The 21,424-nt window shown below is 38.8% G+C and overlaps 1 protein-coding gene and 1 long non-coding RNA gene across 7 annotated transcripts in view; one reads left to right on the forward strand and one right to left on the reverse strand.

The window, feature by feature from the left end:
* Positions 1–1,876: 1,876 nt before the first annotated feature.
* Positions 1,877–9,937, reverse strand: LOC138063097 (uncharacterized). The gene is made up of 3 exons (XR_011136741.1): positions 9,799–9,937; positions 8,924–9,035; positions 1,877–2,520 (listed from the first exon to the last, which is right to left on the reverse strand). It is a non-coding gene; the product is annotated as an uncharacterized lncRNA (long non-coding RNA).
* HGF (hepatocyte growth factor) overlaps positions 9,342–21,424 on the forward strand; it is a 59,926-nt gene continuing 47,843 nt past the window's right edge. For 4 of the 6 annotated variants that reach the window (XM_068922744.1, XM_068922810.1, XM_068922956.1 and 1 more), the window contains exon 1: positions 9,843–10,053. In XM_068922744.1, coding sequence (XP_068778845.1) covers positions 9,978–10,053 — 76 coding nt within the window. In that variant the 5' untranslated portion in view covers positions 9,843–9,977. Of the gene's footprint in view, positions 9,443–9,778; positions 10,054–21,424 lie in introns of those variants that run through there. The other 2 variants (XM_068922608.1, XM_068922672.1) reach the window with 2 other exon arrangements.

Consider the following 21,424-nt stretch of genomic DNA (forward strand, 5'->3'; position numbering starts at 1 on the left):
AGGACTCCACCTGCACTAAATGGACATGCTGATGTAACTGATTAGAACATATCGAGTTGTCATTCCTTAACCTCCTGAAAAAGTTTATTTGAAAATCTGTTACATGTTGAAGAAGTATTTTCTCCAGTTCTATTGTAATATTAGATTTCAGCAATCACTCCAGGTGTACGCAGTGTTAGGAAAAGGGTAATTAACAGAATAGTAATTAACACGCCACTATATACCTCCTAAAATGCCTACTGGCTGGTATTATAATTATTACATTTTGTCACCAGATTCATGACACTTTGTCAACATTTTTTCTAGTGTTTGTTTTCAGGGTATAAAATAATTCATAATTCCTAGCCTATATAACTATACTTTTAAATTGACAATAGATGAAAGACTATTGTAGATGCATGGGTTTTATACATAATTTCCAGAAGAGAGAGAGAGAGAAAAAAAAAGAGATAGAAAGAGGAAGAAAAAGAAGAAGAAAGAGAAAGTAAAAGAGAATGAGAGAAATAGAAAGAGAGAAAGTAAGAAAGAGAGAAGAGAGAGAAAGAGAGACAAAAGAAAGAAAAGAAAGAAAAAAATTGGAGGGAGGAAGGAAGGAAAGAAAGGAGGAGGGAAGGAAGGAAACAGGTGGAACTAGAGAGAAAAAGAAGGAAAGAAAGAGAAAGAACGAAGAATGAAGGAAAGAAGGAAGGAAGGAGAAAAGGAAAAAGAAAAAGAAAAGAGGAAGAAAAGAAAAATAATAAATTAAAAGCACTATATGCTACCTATCAACTACTGGCAATGAAGCGTATAAATAATTTACCAGAGTAATCAGTGCAAAGTTTTTAAAAATGGGATGTACAGCATTCATAACTATGTCATCTATTAAAATGTGGAAGATTATTTCCAGATAGAGTCACCTTTTAACATCAGCCCTTTTAATAGTATTACACTAGACATCCTTGGGATAAGATACAAATTAATTGCAGCTAATGTGATTGCTATTTTATGCTTGGAAAACTAAAGCCAGATTTTTTTTTTTTTTATTCTGCAGAAACTGTAAGAAAAATAGTTTAAATGTTGTTCAGCTCAAAATGGGTGACACAATCTTCAGCTCACGTTCACAGTGATTTATTTGAAACTCTTCCATAAGTGAAGGACATGTGCATAAAATAAACTAAGGCAAAAATAAAAGTAGTTTGTTATCATTGCTCTTTAATATGTTAATTGAAATCACATTGCATGATATACTGGGAATAGCTGAAGAAATATGTTGGAATGGCAAAACTTAGCTAACTAGAGGTGAGGCACAGAAATCTACATATTTTCAGATGTGATGGTTTCATTTTCTTCTTCAAAAACAGTTTGTACAAGCGTTTACATGAAATTCAGGCAAAGGACCGAGAATTTTTGTCTTTTAGAGAAAAGCAGAAAAAATGTAACACCAATCATTTGTTGGTCTATAGTATATGCAGAAAAACCCCAATTCCCTAGCTCTTATATGTGAAATGTTTTGTACCAGCCATTAAAAGTAACTCAATAGAAATGTATACTTGAAAATTCCCTGTCCAGCTCAAATTTAGCCTATAATTTTTGTTTGTCTGTACCACTTGCACCAGAATCTTAGTAGATACCATAAAGAGATAAAAGAGCCGTAAATCACTGTGAAGATAATTTTATAGTGACAAAAATTGGATGAACAGCAAATATCGGCAGGTGGTAACACTTCTCAGGAAGTATCACTGCAAAATTCTTCTGCTTTTATACTTTTCTCTAGACCATCAGATTGCCATCAGATAAAGTTTCTAGTCTACATCTACTTTTCCTCCAATCCAGTCTGTAGATTCTTAAATTGAAAATCACTATTAGTAATCAAGGAAGACAGATATACAGTGAGTCTGTACATTGCTATTTTATGAAAGCCTTCAACATAACGTGACTTGCAGCAGTAATACAAAGTAGGAGATAATCTATTGCCGTTTAAGACAAATCACAATTTGTATTCAGCAGGAAAAAAAAAAACATTAAATTTACTCTGTATCACTACTGTAAATGCATTTGGTGCTTTATGTCTATTCATATCAATCTGGATTTATAAAGAATAGAATTTTATATAACAATCAGATCATAGATGTTGTCGCAATAGAGTCATAGGTGTATTTTATATTTTATATCTTTCACTTCAACATTGATCAAAAATGTTGAAACAGACCATTGTGGTAGCTTGCTTAGCAGTAGTGTTTCAAATTCAAGAACTTTTAAGTAGCAAGCTTCATTTCGGACATGAAGAACGAGGTCAAAACTTTGGGAAAGTAGAGCAAAGTTCATGCACATGAAAAAATTTCTTCTTGTCATTGAAGAAGCAGGCATTTTTAGGATTGTGACTTCAGATCATAGCCATCTAAATTCTGCTTCAGTCTTGTGCTGCATAAGCTGGTAACAAAATCTACAGCAGGAAAAAGACACCAAGGGAAGACTATACTCTGTCAGTTACCGCTGCTGGCTAACGTGCAGCGAGCCTAATCACCCATGCTCAAATTTCACCTGTAAGAAAAAAAAAAGGTAATAATTAATGTTTATGAAAAGTGGGGATCAGATATTTAGCAAAAATGGATACCCTAGTGTTAAGATACGGAATACTAAGAATAGCCTTAAAAAAGCAAATGAATATGTTTTAGTGGCACAGCAAACACAGACGAATTACATGGTTCTCAATGCCATTTCAGTACTATCATTTAAGTACCTGTGGTTAGATCTTTAAGGGGAAAAAAACTGTGCTGAAATAGGTTTCGCTTTAGTATATAAAGAAATAGAAACAGCTAAGAAATCCAGCAGTTTTCCGTAGTCTTCCTTTGAGAGCTCCTGTCCTGATTCTGCAGCCACATGTCTCTTTTCCCTACTTGACTGTTTTCCAGTAGCTGCATTACAAAGCTCATATCCCAAACCAGGGGACTTTGATTCAAATAAAGTACCCAACAGCTTGTTCTTTAAAAGAATTCAAGCCGAGATTCTTTCTCTGATAACATCTTTTCTGATGTCTTGGCAAGCTTTCTGTCTCTGGGGTTACTAACCTTAAATCAGGATAGATCAGTGCTTTATGGCCATCAACTGTGAGCTCTTTTTTGTTGTTTATGTTTTCTCTGAGATGCTATTAATACGCTCTTGAGTCTGAGAGACTGCAAGGAATTGGATGAATCCCCATTTAGGTTTCTTTCTAAAATCTTTAGCAGCACCCTGGGTAGAAATTCTCCTCTTTGATATGAAATCCTAGAGAATTTACTCTTGACAAGCAAGTTCTGGAAGTCCTCATTCTCTGGAATTCAGAGGGCTAACGCTTTTGTCTCTGGGTTTTCAAATTGCTCAAGTCATTCCGTAACGTACAATTCACAGTCAAAGTCCAGCTTAATTTTATTCTTTATTTCTCTATATGTAGTGGATATACATTTAAAATTGTCTATCCGTCTGAGAGATACTAATAGTAATTTTTATTGCCTCATTTTTTAAACCCCTGTACATTTATATTTGCAGCTGGTCTTTCAGCTTCAGTTTTTGGTAGGGTCTTCTCAGCATATCTCTCAATGATATTTCCTTTATGGAAGTATCAAACTGGAAGACAAGGACCCTTTGCTGTCTGCCAGCTATTTCACCTCCTGTATACGTGTTAGAGAGAACCTATTTTAAACTTTTGTTTCTGGGTAAGAGAATATGCTTAAGCTGAACAAAACAACATATGGCTTTGCGTTAATAGTGCTGCATTGTTTTTGTCAAAATTCCTGGTAATCTTTTAGAGAAAATTATTTTTTTCATAAGTAAAATATTTCCATATATAATTAGAAATGATGGTTTGATTTAGAATTCTTCAAAATTTAAAAAAAAATTATAGAAAATAAAAAATGCTCTATGAAATCCAAAAATTGTTCTTGAGTTTGAGATTTAATAAGTAAAAAAACCCTGAGAAATCTGAAACATTTTCCTCAATTTTATTATTCAGTCAGTTAAAAGAAAATTGATTTGTGAAGGTTTGTTGTGTGGTTTTGTTTAAGGAGTCTCTTGGTATTAGAGAATTTTTTAAAAAGTCTAAGTAATTTGTCAAAGCTTCAGAGTAAGAATTACTGCACTGGCAAGGTCACACATTTACAAACCTTAGCTCGGGTACTGTAAACATGAAATCATGAAACTGACTGTAAAAGCAGAAGTTTTTAAAATCAGTAGATCAGGTTGAATATTTTGGGTTCCTATTGTCAGACTATCCCAACAATGAGAAAGACTAGAAACATACTGAAAAATAAATACATAAAAATAATTTTCCTTAGATCATGGCTAAGCTTCATAAGTTTCATAATTCATAACTATTCAAAGGAATGAAGACTTTCTAAATAAAAATAAAAATAATAATAAATACACAGCTACAAAAAGGTAGATCTGAATACACAGTGATAACCACAGACGAATTTGGCCAAACACTTGATTTTCAACCTATGTTGTCATAGAGAATTTGTCTTCTAATAAGCATAGCAAAACACCTTTCCATTTGTTAAAAACGAAATGCTTACGGAGAAGCACAAATATGTACATATTTGAATGGTTAAATAGTATAGAGAGCAACTATCCGCAGAGAAGTAACTCAGTAACTATGGCATGTAAATTAAGGGCTTCTGGGGCTATTGCTTCATATGAAATACATTCAACTTCTGTTTGTTTTTCTAATGGCCAGTACCACATCTTGATTTTTGTAGATTAGGGTCAAAGAGAGGCTCATTCATTCTTACATTCCTGCACAAAATAATCTATTGTAAAGGTTTTGCAAATCAAATTAGGCCCTGAGTAGTACAGGCAAAGTATATAAGAACTTATTTAACAGTGCTGTCAATGATGTTTATTCTTTCTAGACTGTCTTGGCACTGTAGAGCATAATAGAAGTGGAAACAAAGAAACAAATTTAAACAAAAAGTTTAAAGTTCTTGGTCAATATATGTAAACTCTGAGTATGCACAAGGAGCATTTTTGCTGAATAGATTAGTGATTTTTTTTTTTTTTTGCTTTCTAGAACAGAAAGGTCTGTTTCTAAAACATATAGCCACAATGGGTACATTCCAAATAACTTCACATTGACGTTAACGGGAATTTTTACAAAAATAACCATTTTTGCATGTGAATTTGTTTAAAGGATTTGACTCCCTGTAAATAAAGGATTTAGGAGTTGAAAAGATTTGCAGTCTGATGGGGTATTTCCTACTAACAGTAATGTGGTGCGTATAGACTCTTGCATTTTTAATATATTTTTCCAAAAACATTAGAAATAGTCATTTCCAAACCAACCTTGAGGGATTGTGTTATCATCAGCTGCAGTGGGGTACCATGCCCTAAATGGCTAAACTCGTTGTTACGCTAGAACTTAAAAACTATTTTCTTATTTATCTGTTCTTATTTAGCATATAAAGTATCTTTTAAAAGCAGTTACAATATGTCTTACCCAGGAAAACCATAAAGGACTAATGTAAGTGAATGACTTGCAGGAGGACTTGCAGGAATGAACCTTGGATTATCTGAGTAGCGTTTAGAGCACAGATCCACAGGTCTGGGTTCAGGGAGAAGGGTGAACTCAGGGTGGAAGTGAGCATAGCCTTGTTGCTTGAATTCATGTCCCTTTTTAACCTCAGCAGCTTCAGACCCATACTTGCCATTCCCCAAGAGCATGCATCAGTGTATAAGGTGGTAATCCAGATTGTTTAACATTTTACATGCCTTTGCATTGTTTGTGCCAGACTGCTCAGGCAAGGGGCAAATGCTGGTTTACAGGTAGTGGAAAGTCAAGCTCTATGAGTTCAAGCTAAGCCATATCAAGCCCTGTGCCTACGAGTCCAGATAATAGTCCCTGACCCATCTCTGTTTGTAAGTTACGAAACAGGCTGAAGGAAGCTGAACACCTTAGGTAATGAAATCCATGTAGGGTTTATCTGGGAATGCTAGCTTTGCAGAGGGGACTGTCTCACCACGGTAGGTTGGTGCCTCCTTCTGAGAGGGAGGTGTGACTCGTCTCCGTCCTTGCGTTTCCCTGCAGGCTAATCACTGAAAATCCCCATCTGAGGTGCCAAACTCTCCCACTTCACTGTGTGGGAGAGTAAACACTTGGCTGGTGTGGTGATTTCACCCTCTGGGACCAGCAGCTCACTGCAACATTTAGTATGATGACATGTAAAATCTTTTTGGCTGCGTCTAAAATGATGGACTCTGGGGAGCTTTTGAGATTCCGCATTCAACTAGACACATCAATCCCTGCCCTAGGATCTCTTTATCCTCGTCTTTCCTCTCTTCCTTTCCGCCTGCCCCCATCTGCCTCCTTGTCTGCGTGGAGCAGCCGGGGGGGTGGGCTGGAAGGGTGCCACAGGTCTGGTCATGGCTTCGACTAGAGGGGCCTCCGAAGGCATGAAGATTTGGAGTGTATTGTAACCTGTACTCATTGATCCGCTAAAAACGAGCCTTCTTGAACATGGGCTTAAGTAACTAACACTGTCTTTGTTGTCCTTAGAGTCCAGTTTAACAGCTGAAAGGAGGTACTGAGTCTCTCAGTTCATACGCTGGTCTTTCCTCTTCCTAATCTCAAGCTCAGTTTACACAAAAGACAATAAAAATAGACCCTGCTTGACATGTGAAGTGTAATTGCTTGGTTTAACCTTTACTTCTTAGGCAACTTGAGACTTTTTTATCAATCAACTCAATGTTGAGTAATAATTATTACCTGATCTCACTTATTTTTTTGGGCTTAATGTCCAGTAAGACCATAACAGGAGGAGTGATGCATATACTGAGTAAACCAAGAATTTGAACAGTTGATTTTGAACACAATAGGTGATTCATATGACAGATGTTGATGCATTTAGAAAAGTTTTCCTTTAATGCTAATTGTGAATTACTATTACTCTGTGTGTGTGCGTGTGTGTGTGTGTATGTGTGTGTGTTTGTGAAGACTGCCGCCAAAACTGTGAATATCTAGCATTTCTGAATTGTAAGTTACATCTGAAAAACAGATCTCAGTGTGATTATGGTCAGAAGAGGGAATATAAAAATAGCAGTTTCTGTGTATTTGGTCATGTCTGCTTACTTTTCCAACCAAAATAAAGCTTTGCAAACTTTTACTCATGTAGGCAGTCCAGAGCCAATACATCTTTGGTAAAGTGTGCAGTAACTCTTTTCTTCTTAAATGTTGTCTACAGGAATGTTATGCTACTTTCCTAATGCAGTGCTACACTGATTTGAAAGGCGGGTTATCAGGGCAAGTTTGCAAAGCTGCCAAAAAAACCAGAAGCCAGAACAAACCAAAACAAAAAATACTAAAAAACCGCAAACACTAAGCCCTAAAAAGAGAAAAAATGAGAGACTTATAAGTCTGAAAGGATGCCCTCCAAAGGTCAAAGACAATAACAGAATACTCTTGCATAAACCTTGCAACTTTTGGTTATCTTTTTTGGGCTTTTTTTTTTTTTTTTTGGTTTCTCTGTTTGCAGATCGAAACTTGGCGTGGAATACTTTTAGACAACATATAAGCATGAAATGTGATTTTTCCAGTCTCTCTTCATATTGAATTTCATTTCAAGGTAAAGTTTGATTGAATTGAAGTAAAATATCATGCTTCAGTTGTAAAATACATGGGGCAGGAAGAAAGAGAAAAAAGGATCATACTACATTTCCCTGTCTATGATGCAGGACCAAAGAGCTGGTCTGTTCCCAGATCCAGATGCATGGCTTTGCCTTGCCAGCATAGGAATATAGGATATGAAAAGCCCCTCTTCCCTTTCTAATCTCCCTCTGTCCCTGGGCCCTCACTCCACGTGCACTAATTTTCACTGCGGGGAAATACTTAGTAGGGCACACTTAAGAGGTGGAGATGTCCTCCAGCAGGTCCTCAAAAATGGACAAGAGGAAAGCCAGGACTATGGAATTGCACCTGCCCTGCATATTATATGCAGCCAAAGAAGTTTATGCCCGTGGCTTGAGCGCTTAGGCAGAACTGCAAGTACCTCATGAATAATACACAGGAATATGTATTAATAGCAGGAATCCATACAGCAAAATATTTCCTCCATTAAAGAACATTGTATTCCTCATGAGACACAGTAGAAATCCTCCTAAAATTCAGGAGAAATCTGACTACAGTCCAACTGCTTCCCTCAGGGAAGGCAGTGGCAAAAAAAAAAAAAACTAACTAACCATAATGGTGCATGATTTAATGCTTTTTCCAAAAAAAAGGTCACTTGTCACATGCATGGACACCAAGTCAAATGCATCTGGTTTAACAGAATGTGGCTATTCTGGGCTCAGCATGGTGTTATGATTACTGTTGTTGCTTGCTATTCACATGTATGTCTGTCTTAAAGAGAGAGAAAAACAGAGAGAAAAGCTAAGTGAGAAATCCATGAAATCTAGAAAAAGAGACAGAGAAATCTCTTACTTGCAGTGGGCAAGGATTTCACACAAAGTCATTAGTCAGTGATATATTTTTTCTCTTCTCAGACTGTTCATCTCTAAGGAACTCCAATAAATTAAATTTTAGTATTGGAGGAAGAATAAGAATAAAAAAATGTAGAAATAATTCTAATTTTGCAGATTTCAGAAAGGTATTTTTTTCCCACTTCAGTGTGCTTTTCCTGAAAATGTCAAATATTCAAAATATTTTGTTAGCAATCTCTCTCAACTCCTTTCTGTCCCTTTTTGTTTCTTTCACTCACTAAGATAGTAATTCCCAAACGGGAATGTTTTGTTTTGCCACTTGCATAAATTGGATGAAGGGAAAAAATAAAGATATATTTGGAGAATATAGGAAAAAATGAATATGAATATTTGTGGCTTGGAGGAATTCCATTTTTAAGAAAAACTTGTATTCAAAGGTGTTTATCAGCAGCATGGGTAGCAAGCATGGCTGGGGAAGGAGAGCCATTTTCTGACTCACGTGGCACAGGGCGATGCGCAGGTCTCTGATTTATTTGTGGAAAATGGAGGGAATTATGATTTCCTGCTGCATGTGTTATCACACACTCATACTATAGACGGCAGGTGGGTGCCTGAGACAAAGGAATAATTAAAAATTAAGATGGAACTTTTACTAAAGTGATTATTTTTGAACATTGGCTTGCCACGAAGGCCATTCTTCTGACTTCAGACCAACACCAATGTTCTTTTCCCCATGAAGTTAAAATGAAGAAACATAACCGCTTTGCCTGAGACAGAAGGAAGAGCGGGCGTTGCTTCGGCCTGAAGTTGGTCTCTGCTCAACGGTGCCGGGCCAGCTGACACTTGACCTTTAGATTCGCCAGAATTGCCACAATTTTAGGGAAGTGGCACTTGTCAGATGGCCAACAAGTGTGACGGAAAGGCCAAGCTGCCAGCCGGGGGGGGGGGGGGGGGAGGAGATGGGCAGGGCTGGGTGCAGGGCAGGTAACGAGGGATGCTCTTGAGCATCGGAGGAAAGGTGAGTTTCCAAACTGGGGAAACTGGTGCTCCTAGGGATGAGGCTGGGGCCGAGCAGCAGGTGGAGAGAGGTGGGGGGAGCCCAGGGCTGGCGGTCCTGGCTGCAGCGGGGTCCGCGGGCGGGGGGCGGCGGCGGAGCGGGCCGGGGGCGGCGGAGCAGGACGAACCGGGGCGGCGGGGCCCGGCCGGGCAGCGCCCCGGGGGCCGGGAGGGAGGCGGCGGGGAGGGATGCCGCGACGGGAGCCCCCTCCCTGGGCGGGCTGGCTGCAGGGCGGGAGAGGAGGCAGCTTCTGCTCCGTGCTGGGGAGGGGAGGGGGAGAGGAGGCAGAGAGGGGATGTTGTTAAACAGTTTCTTACCGTAAGAGGGAGTTGGGACCCAGATCTTTCCAGTTAATCACACAACAAACTTAGATCATCGCAATAAAAAGCAGCGCGGCTCACTCTGCCTGCTCTAGTGACCGCCTGGGCGCGGGGTCCTTGCAAGGAGCCAGCTCCGCTTCTCCGCCCTGCCAGCCGCCGGGGGGGCCAGCGGCACCATGCGGGCCAGCAAACTTCTGCCAGCCTTGCTGCTCCATCAGCTGCTGCTGCTTCCCATCACCATCCCTTTGGCAGGTTAGTTTTTCCGTCACTTTGCTAGTGACCCCCCCCCGCCTTCCCCCCCCCCCCCCAGCCGCCTCGCATCTGCATCATTTTGGTTCTCTCCCTTTCGCGCTGGTGATGGCGGGGGCGCGGGTGGGGGCACCGGATGCCGATCCTCGCTGGGAGCGCGACGGCCAGGTGGGGAAGCCTGCCGCGGTCCGGTACCCGCCCGGGAGGGGCCGTGCCGCCGGCCGGGCAGCGGGGCGCCGGCAGCCGCGCTCTGCCGCGGGGCCGGCCCAGCTCCCCGCCTCTGTCGCCGCCACTCGCAGCCCCCTGGAAAGTCTCTCCCTTCGTCCCGCCGCCCTCTCTGCCCCGCCGGCTGGGATCGGCTAGGCTGAGGTGCGTGTCGGTGGCGTCGCGTTGCGTGCAAGCCCGGCGAGGGTTTTTGGTGCGGGTCGGTGACAACCAGCAAAGTTTCTGCGGCCGCGGCTTGGCAGGGCAGCAAGGCATGTTCTGCGGTTTGCCGAGATGTCACTGCTGCCCTCCGCCTCCCTCCACCTGACGTGGCGCTCGGGGGTCTCTCCGGACAGGGAGACCTGGAGAAGCTGGGAGCGGGAGAGGGTAGTTTCAGCATTTCCCAGAGGTGCTCCCAGCCTTTATCTGGGCATGAGGAAACATCTGTCCCTCATTTCCAAGCGGCAGAATAAATGTTTAATTACATAAGACGGCAAGGAACACCCAAAACACATAATAGTACGCCGCTGAAAGGGAATGTCCTTGCTGAAGCTTAGCAGCATGAACATACTATTTCCAGACTGAAATAACTGTAATTTCTTCAGAGGCTCCTGATGAATTCCAGGGGGGGAAGGAACAGACAATAAGTAATCAACGGCTGGAAGCTCTTTAGCTGAATTTCTTTCCTGAAGTGTCCCCCTTGGACTGGATATCTGAAGAGCTGGCTCTGTATTTCTATTGGCCCTCTGGGGAGACGTTTGAGGAAAAAAAGTTTGCAAAGCTTTCTACTAACTTTTCCTTCCTTCCTTCCGCCAACATTGTTAGGGTCAGACCTTTACACAGACAGAAACAAAAGACAGTCACAATTGAGGGAAAGGATGTGCCAGGAGGGACAGAGGGACAGTAGGCAGAGCTAGGGCAGGCACACGTGATGCCTGGTGCCTTGGGACAATGTCTGAAGGCATCCAGGGCTGTGTATGGCAACTGAGGTTGATGATTTCACAGGAATAGCCACACTTTCTAGTTAGAACATCAACATTTGAAACAAGATTTCAGACTGGAATATTTTGTGATCTGAGCAGGCAAGTCAAAAAAAAAAAAAAAGACTGACAGCAGCACCACAGATAGTAAAACCTGTCATTTTTCTTCTACAATAAGTGCGCACATTTGTAAGATGCTGAACATGTCATGAGAGCTTCTGTGTTCAGTCTATTCTAATTAATTTAGTTTCATGGGGCATTCTTGGCAGGTGATGTAGATATACACTATGGTAATACTCTTTTCTGAACTCCTTTTCCATGTACATTGCAATTTCCATTTTATGGACATGTGACCTCTTTGAAAAGTGATGACTAGAGCTGGCTAGGAATTTTCTGAGGAAATGTTTTTTTTTAGTGGAAAGTGCTGACCCATCAAAAGTTTTCACAGAAATAATTCCTTTTAAACATAAACTTTCTTTGGCATGGCTCCCCGAAATCCAATGAAAGAGAAATTTCCAGCAAGAGTTGTTCACAGCAGCTTGGGGTACCAGCTATTGGGAAACCCTCACCCAGGATGGAAACTCAGCAACTGATGGACTAATTTAGAAAAAGTAGAACAAACTCCCCAAACTTTCTTAGCCTGTTGGAGCTTTGTACAACTGCGTAGACATTCACTGGGCCAAAAAGACAGAAACTGGTCTATAGTCTGCTTCATAAGAAGCTAGATCACGCTTACTCCCTTGGTAGTCAGGACTCTTATCCTGAATGAAAGAAAATCCTTGTTCTCCCTGAGTGTAGGCTTTCAGCACTGGTCTGTAGTTTCCCAAGCTCAATGAATATTTAATCCACCTAATACCGCAGCAGGAGAAGTTGAGAGACAGCCTCACTACCCTCAGAATCAGTAGAATGAGGGTCTACTGATGGGCTATTGAGCTACCATGGGCTATTGAGGTGATTCGTCAGGATGGTTCATCATGATGTGAAAGAAAATCAGATTTCTTCAGATTTTCTCACAGATTAGAACTCTTGTTTTATAGCCAGCTTTCACAGTGACAGTTTCATGGCAACACTCCCTTTTTAAGCTTTCCTCCCTTATACACCTTAATAAAAATCAATTCTACTGGCTCTATGGGCAAGAAAGATGATTCTTACCACACATTTGCCATTGTGTTTAGCTGGCTTTTTAAAAATATATAACCTTCAACAAAAGTGTCTGAATTTGTACAATGCTGGCAAAAGGAAGTCGTGCCATCCATTTCTGAAAATGTATTGATTGCTTTTAAAACAGATATGGTATCCTTTATATAAGATTTTGAGTTATTTTTACTGTGTTATTTTTAAGAAAGCTTGCACATTTCCAAAAAGTGTATATTTTTATTATTTCTGTATATGAAAAAAGCAAGCTAGGTGATGAATGCAGAACTCAAACATAGAAAAGTAATTTGCTAATGCATGCCCATACCTTTCCAATGTTCTGTCAAAACTGATGTTAAATGTACCTAACAATGAGTATTATTTCTTCTGTGAATAGACTTTTAGGTTTGGAATCCCAGGCCCTAAGTTCTGTACGAAGACAGTCTCCTGTGTTGCAGAGTTTGCTGACTAATGTATGTTGGGTTATATTAATGGGTAAAGAAAAAGGAGAGTGAAGAAACAGCAAGAAATCTTCATGTCAGCAAGCTGTCCACACTATCAGTATATGAATTTCTTTTTAGTATACACAAGATAAGATGTTGATTCCTGAAAGAGATAAATGTTCAAGGCTCCTATAGGCTACTTGCCCAGTCATTATCAATATCCTGTAAGTCTCTGTCACTTGCATCAAGAAATTTATTTGTGGCTAATAATTTTATCAGGGAGTTTTCTTCCCTGTTCAGACATTCTTAGTACTGAATATTCTTAGGGAGTATCTCTTTAGCAATGGTAATCTAGCAAGACTAAATCTGACTTTTTTATGAAAACAAAAAGTAGTTTGGTATATTGCAAGAGAATAAATATGGAAGATTTATTTGTATTAAAGATATGTTTTTGTGCGAAAAGACTGTCAGCCAAGTGTGTTTCTTTATTCAAATTTCATAGCACTTTCTGTAGTTCAGATGATCTGAAGCTGTTGCTAATGAAGATGCGGGAGTTGCATTTAGTTCCTATAAATAACAATTGCTTAAAAACAGAAAGATCCCATAGCCACAATCGATGCATGAATGTTGTATATTCCTGTGGTCTGCATTGCTACGTATATTCTCAAAGTTTGATGTGATTTATACTTCCCCATCCCAGCTGTAGATAATCATTATACTGTATACCGTCAACAATGCAAAATGATACTCTGCCAATTGGAAGACTATATTCCTTCTGTTTAATGGAATCCTTTTGGTGTGCAGTGCCAAGGGCTGCTTGTTTTGCTCTCATGTGTAATACAGCACTTACCCTTCTTAACAGATTTTCTGTTTCTATTAGTGCCATTTTCATAAGCAACATAGCAGGAGAAAAGAGAGAAAAAATCTCATGTTGAAAGACATGAGATTAAAATGTTGCATAAAACTCTGGAAAATTGTGCACCGAAGTCAAAGAAAGGAAAGCCTCTTATTGGAGGAGCTCATCTGTCATTATTGTAATACTTCAACTGAGGCCAGAGTTGGACGGGAAATGCACATTCTCCCTCGGAGAGCATAATATCTCCCCTTGGATCTCCATACTAAACAGTACAGTTTGCCACTTAAGCATTCCAGACCTTCCTAAGCAGTGCAAGGGTAGATCTGCAAGCAGGATAACCGGGCCCCTTGACTGGTAAACACTTTCAATGGAGAGGGGAGGGTTGCCCTCCACATATTGTAGTTACTCATATTGAATGAGTCAAGGAGTTTCACGTTTCCCCTATTAGTCACGAGGCGAGGGGTCGATGGGCAGCAGCTACGAAGTAGTGTGAGATTGAGAAAAGACTGACCCGTGAGGCTGAGAAAGGATCGACCTCCTCGCTTGCTGGGGAAACACAGAGGCGAGCAGTAGGATTGTTCTCCTCTGAATGGGAGCAAAGTTTGTACTCTGCAGCGTGGAAGTAGGTCAAGGACAAAGCATTGGGGATGGGTGAGGACGTCCTTGCCTTATCCCATCTTCTTATGGCAGTTTATGGCAGGGGATAGTAGAGCTGTTCCTGATACCTGCTACCTACCAACGTACGGAGTGACGCTGCGGTGAGATAGAACGAGGAGGCTACTCCAGATTTGTCACAAGTGTAGGCACAATCTAGCTAATTGGCTTGAGGATGAGCCCAGTCATGTCTTGCTCTTCATCTCTGAGTGCCCAGCCGGTGACTGACTGCTCCTTCTGTCTCTGCTCAGCTCCAGCCCTACTTGTGACTCCTTTCCTCCGCCATAAAATAAATATAGTGATTTATCTGTACGTCAAGCGAGCAGCAAGGCTATCGTTGCTCTGCGCAGGGGCTGGTTTGCTGCTCTCTGCAGTTTGCCCCTCCAGGCCCTGCCCACATCCCGGCCCTGCCTGGCCGTGCTTCCCACTCTTTCCTGTGCGCGCGTGCAGCTGCGAGCCCACGGCAGAAGGAGCGTGCAAAGCCCTGTTTGTGTTGGAGGAGGCACTGAACGAGTGCACAGACTGTGGAACGCAGTGTGAAATAGCCGGCATTCACTTCTAACGCAAAACGCGGAAAGATACGAATCTTTCAAGGGGAAATCCTCTCAATAATTTAGCCAGTGATTAGACGCAGCAAGCCCGCGCACAAACTGCAGAACATCTGTTTCTGCCAACGAGTCCCAGCATCCTGCTGAGCCAATAACCTTCTCTTGGACGAAGAAGAGCTGTCCTTTTGCATCTACCATCCAATTTTAGAAAGTGTTATCAGTTGTTAGTGTTCTCTTTAGTTTCTTGAGCTTTCACACTGAGTGTAAGAGAGGGTTACAAACTTAGCAGAAATGTTAAGCTGGGTCCCAAGTAAAATGGCAATCTTGGCGCATGTGTGTGTGTGGTAATACACAATGTAAAACAAAAGAGAAACATCTTTTTGCATTTCCTGCATCTGCTCAACAACTGGACTGAAAAACATTGTAAAAATACGGAAAAAAATATATATATTTCACACAATTTTCCAAAAATTGTTGATTTTTACATAATGACTCTTTGACCAAGAAAAGAATTTCCAGAAATTAAAATATTCACATCATCCTCCATATACCATTCTGAGAAGCTATTTAATTGTGTCAAGCTACAGATTTGTCTTTATGCAGCTGGTTTTATTTTCATGACTTTCCAGTTATACAGCTGACTGCAGTATTTAAGAGTATGGTTGGTAAACTTCTTTCACGCCAAATTATTATCCTGTATAAATAACTGCATTAAACTTAATCTGGCATTCAAGTCTATCCAATCTACAAAGTTCTTTTCTTGGGCACGTTTCAGAATTGTTGTGGTTTCTTATTATGTTGGTCTTGTCTTTTCTTTTCTTTTCTTTTCTTTTCTTTTCTTTTCTTTTCTTTTCTTTTCTTTTCTTTTCTTTTCTTTTCTTTTCTTTTCTTTTCTTTTCTTTTCTTTTCTTTTCTTTTCTTTTCTTTTCTTTTCTTTTTTCTTTTTGCCAAATGAGAAGTCATTTAGAAAGGGTGTACACCTCTTTGCAGTCTAACCAGATAACCAGGAATCTGTGTGTTTCTGATACTGAAATAGGCGTAAAGAGGAGTTACTTAAAGTAAGTGAAAGTAAATTAAAGGTACTGAGCATTAATTTTCCTTTATCAAAGAGACTCCTGCTAGAACTTGTTTTAGAAGAGAAAATTGTCCTGTATGTATTTGTTTAAAAATGCTTTCTCAGCTATTCTCGCGGACAGCAATACTTTGATGACCTTAATAGTGACTTTTGTATCAATACTTATCTTTAACATTTTTTCTTCCATTAGTGTGACCATACTGTTAACTTAAGCATCTGGTGTCTGAAACCATTTAGTGAAATGTACTTTTGCCATCTGGTCAAGTTTATTTTTTTCTTAAGGACGTCGAAGTGTTTACAGTGTCGTACTGGGGCCTGAACCAAAATACAGTTTAACCTTGCTGTTCTATATACTTTGAAAAATATTGTCCTGGAGATACAGTATGGAGTTTAATTAAGAGTGTCCCTTGAACCATGTTTTATAGATAAATCAGACACCTCACTGTGTTTACAGTGATTTGCATACTTCCACATAAGTATGCACAGGACTCTTGCTTTATTTCAAACTCTACTCAAGGACTTTTCTTCTGACACAAGCTTTGCCAAAGGCATTTATTCTGTGCATATAATTAAGCATACCTTATTTATTATTTTAACTTCAAATTGTCACTATTTACACTGAGATGAGCATTCAGCTTCCATATCTCATTTGAAGGAAGTTTTATGACACTGTGATAATCTATGTTTTTGCAGATTTTTACTTTGTACATTTTACTGAGATCTAACAAGTACTTGCTTGCTTGTTTGTTTGTTTTTTCCCTTCAGGTAGGTACTTATGAACATGTTTGTCGGGGTATTACCTTGCAGTTTTGGTCGAGTATGGTGCTTTCTGATAAAATGTTATACTGTGTTAAACTGCATTTTCTTGCATTTATTTCAGATGTATTTAATTATGTTTTTCCTGGAGGTTTTTCATATAATGGAAGCTTTCTAATCTTTTTTTTTTTTATAATTTTTTTCCTTGAGTTTTAAGTCTTATAAAATTCAACTCTAGTGTTTTGTCTTTTTTCCAGCTCATTTGGGAAATCCCCTTTACTTTGGCTTGCAGTGATGATTGTTCTTTGCAAAATTAAGTGATGTTCTTTGCAAAATTAAGTGAATATGTAATCTCATTTTGACCTTCTGACCTGGCTATCAGTTATAACACAAATAATTCATTCTCTAAGTAGCCCGTCTGTTGATTGCTCAAGGTTAGACGACTTCATTTCACTATAAATATTATGGCAAATATTAAACATAAGTCTAAAATGGCAACTGTATTCAGGAAAGGGACTGTGTCTCTTACATTCTTATGTGATTGAAAATTTCTGAAATATTTGTATTGCTTCATAGAACCATTTTTCTTCAGAGGAATGTATTTTAATTCTTCAGAGTCTCTGGCTTCCTACACAGAGTGCTTGGACAATTTCCTGCTTTTTAATTTTTTACCCAGTACCACTGGATTTTGGATGTAGTAGCACTACTTGGAAGAACTGAAATTGATTCCTGCAGTTATCTGACACTACCTTCTAGTCTAAGGAATTTAAGCATTTTAAGCATTTTCAATTTCCCTTTTTTTTCCCAAAGATTTAGGTTAGCTCTGACTTTATCCAACAAACATATAATACACAGCGCTGGTATGTGACTGTCCATATTTTTTTCAAAACTGATAATTAAAAATGTCTTTTTACCTTTCATAGTATGAAGACCTATACCCAACTGGCATACATATCTATCATAATAAAAAGATCTTTCATTGCCCTGGATGATTGAGAGGATAACACAACACAACAAATAAACACTTAGGAAAATATCAAAGTTCTGATAGATTATCTGTAATCCAATTTTGTAAATATAGCCAAACAAAGTCAGGAAATAGGCCCAATGCTAAAATAGTAAGATTTCTCTCAGGGTCTTGATTTAAACATAATTTTTTTTTGTATTTATACAAAATATTTATATTATTACATTATATTTATTATTTATGTTATTTGTATTTCTATCTCCTGATGTGGAAAATTTGCCGCTATGTGTTTATGTGCTTATAAAAACATATAATAAAAAGGGATGCAAAATTAGAAAGAAAAGAAAGGAATGAGACTTATCACATCACAAGACCTCATACTGTATTTCTTTAAGAAAGGACTAACTATTGCATAGACTAGAGTGAAACATGGAAACTTTGTAAGCTGATATGCTGAATGCATCACAACTCTTGTTTAATAAAAGCCTTGTAGAGTCTATGACAAGTCAGTAAAAGTACGGAGATTAGTCTGTGGAAGATAGCCAGTATGCTCCAGTTGTGCTTTGTGAGATTACAACTTTTAAGTCTAAATATACATCTATATTAGAAAAAGCCAAACGAGTGGAGGAGGGAGAAAAGGGTTACCAATGATTTGGATAATGTGAGATAATTTCATTGTAAAATTTTACTATAGAAAATACAAGCAGCGTTTTGATCTCATTATAATGGACAAAGCTAATCTTTCAGCTTGTTCATGTCCTGTATGTTATTTTGGTTACCACCACAACAGCATCATTTTCTACATATTTATTTTTTACTACAGAAGAGATAATGCAAAACCAAACTCTTTTTGTAGTTTTACTAAGACCTGTGAATCTGAAACTTGACTTGCTTAGATATTTGAGCTCTAAATGGTCTAAAATTATAATTATACTGAATTTCTTGACTCTTATATAGCTTGGTATCAGATCTATTGTTTTCTGCTAAGTGTGAATTTTTCAATAACCTGTAAAGTCACCACAAAAGTAATAACATTTTGAATATAGTTTTGAGTTGAGGTTCTAAAATATATTCAAATAGTTTCAGTTGTGAGTGATGTGGTGGCAGTGGACCCCAAAGTCTTTTTGCTGTGGGACACAGAACCAGCAGAAAAAAGCAAAATAATATTACCGCCATTTTCCCAGTAGCCCAGTGGTAAGAAAATACTTGGCAAGTGTGAGAGATCAAAGTACAAAATCCGTTACTGATACGAGGGATTCAAATCCATTTCATCAGGAAAGTGTCTTAAACTCAATGATATTGAATATCATAGGGTGTATTACTCAATTGTTGCTGTTAAATCTGTTCTGCTTTGTATGAAATAGTTAAAATTGCAGCTCAGTAGCATCTAGAATACAGGTACTTCAACCTCCTAGTGAGATACCTACTCTAAGGCTTCAGAATGATAGTTTTCCCTGTCTGTAATATTGTGAGCATTTGCCATAGGCTGGAACTGCTCCAAGAAAAGGTGTTAAGGGAAATCTTCCCCACACTGGTGGAAGATAAACAATATGTTTAGTTAGGGGCTGTTCCTGTTGAAGGAAAAATGTTACTTCATATTTGATTGGATTATTTTGTATTTGAATTGGCTGCCATTATTTTCAATTGTAAAATGAGAGTCAGGTTTCCTTAGTAACGCGATTGCCAAATACATGAAAAATCAGAAGATATAACGCAAAAGTCTTGGCTGATCGAAGTTTAAGAAACTGGAAGGAATGGTGATCACAAATTAGCAGTATTAGTTACAGTGTACTGCATGATAGTCTTTAATAGAGAACATTTCTAGGGCATTCTGTTATTTAAGAGTTTAATAGTAAAAGCACTTAATTTGAAGTGAAAAAAGCTCAATTATTTTTATTTCTTTTTTATTGTTAGAGTTATAAAACTAATGCCTTGCATCATTCTGATGGTTCTAACAGAGTCGCACCAAAGATGCATTTGGCCCTTTGCCTTTTGGATTGCAGGCAAAGTCATAGAATGTTATTGTTTGAAAGCTAAAGTAAATCAGGCTGTTATGAATTGCTAAATGCAAGATCAAACCCATAATCCTCTTTAGACAACTGCTCAGGAAAAAAAAATGAGCACAACTGTGACCCATGTTTTTCAGACTGAACAAAATTTCTTGATTTTCTTTTTATCGTATTCTTGCCTGATAGCTAGTGAGAGTTTAAGAGGCTATTCTCATAAGGAATTAAGATAATAACACTTTTCAGTGGAGGGGAAATGTTATCATCAGGAAATGAAAGAAAATACTTTGATATTTTTGTAAAGATTCTTACCTCCATTCGACATAAAATCTTGGCTGAGACAATATAGAAATAACGAAGAAATCTTGTAAGATATCTTACAAGATATGGCTTGAGACATTTGCCACAAAAGCTTTATGGAAGGCTTGCTTTTTCTGTGGTTATCTTAAATAGCAGATGCAATATCTATTGCAGCACTTTGGCTCTATGATAAGTATAGCAAAAAAAAAGCATCTTCAGTGTAGATGCAATGGCTTTCAGTGATATGTTGCTAATACTTAAAACAATAGTCTCCTCATAATGTTTCTCTAACCATTATAATTCACTTTAGGTGCATGTGCACTTAGCAATGCACAATGCTAGGCTAAAAAACCCTAAAACAGATGGTATGTCTCCCTAACACAGCACCAAAACACTTCATCTTTTCATCGAAAGCTTCTTCATATAGTAATAACATAGATTTGAATGGAAATTCATAAGTTCCTTTTTCCAAAAATGGTTATACTTCGAATTTAAATTATGAACTATTGAGTGTATAGCAGTAGCATGTTCACCCTCAGCAATTTGAAAAGGAGGAGAAAAGGATAAAGATTTTCGATAGATGCATTGCAGTGGAGATATTCTATTCCTGTGATTTTTTTAATAGTTGAAGCTTGATGAAATCTAATATAAATGTCTTCCATGTATTTTTAGGTGTTCTAGGGATAGCTCTAGGGATAACACTGAGAGGTGTGATTTAGCTGAATCCAGTGAAAAAGTGAACTCATGTAATGATAGGCATGGAAGTTTTGCAAAGGGAACGCCCTTAAGCCTTCTTTGGCTTTACAATACGTGCAATCGTCAGTAACTCATTCACAGCTGTGGGAACCTCCTCTACTGCTGCCTTGCAATTTATGGAGCTACTCTGAACTTCTGCACAGAGTGTGCCAAATACAAATTTACTAACCTAAGTGCATTTTGCACTTGCCCAAGGAATTATCTACTCAGGCTAATGGAGAGCTAGACTGAGAATTCATATATTTGCAGAACTCTGGCAGAATTCAATAAGTTGATGCTGAGCATTCATGTTCATTGCTGCATAGCCTGTAGAGAAAAACGACAGGACAGTCATGGAAACTGTTACATGAAAAGAAGCTGTGAAAAATAGTGACTATTCCCTATTTTGTAAATTAGAGAGGGATTCATTCCCCTAATCTTACCTGCTTAAATGTTAGCCAACTAATCCAAACAGATCCTCTGGAATCCTTGAGTGAAATGATAGAAACATCTCCAAAGAGCAATTTATCCTCTCTATGGTACTCATCTGTCTTCGAATAGGGAGAATCACTCTCCAGAGGTACTCGTGTGCCTCCACAGACTACTGAGCAGTCTGGGCCATCTGACAGGACACCCAGCACTAAACACTGGGACAATGCATTGGACCCCAACTATTTTGCGCTAAGCCAACGGGAACTTCATGCTGAATTTTTATC

The sequence above is a fragment of the Struthio camelus genome, chromosome 1 (genome assembly GCF_040807025.1).
Source record: "Struthio camelus isolate bStrCam1 chromosome 1, bStrCam1.hap1, whole genome shotgun sequence".
Lineage (NCBI taxonomy): Eukaryota > Metazoa > Chordata > Aves > Struthioniformes > Struthionidae > Struthio > Struthio camelus.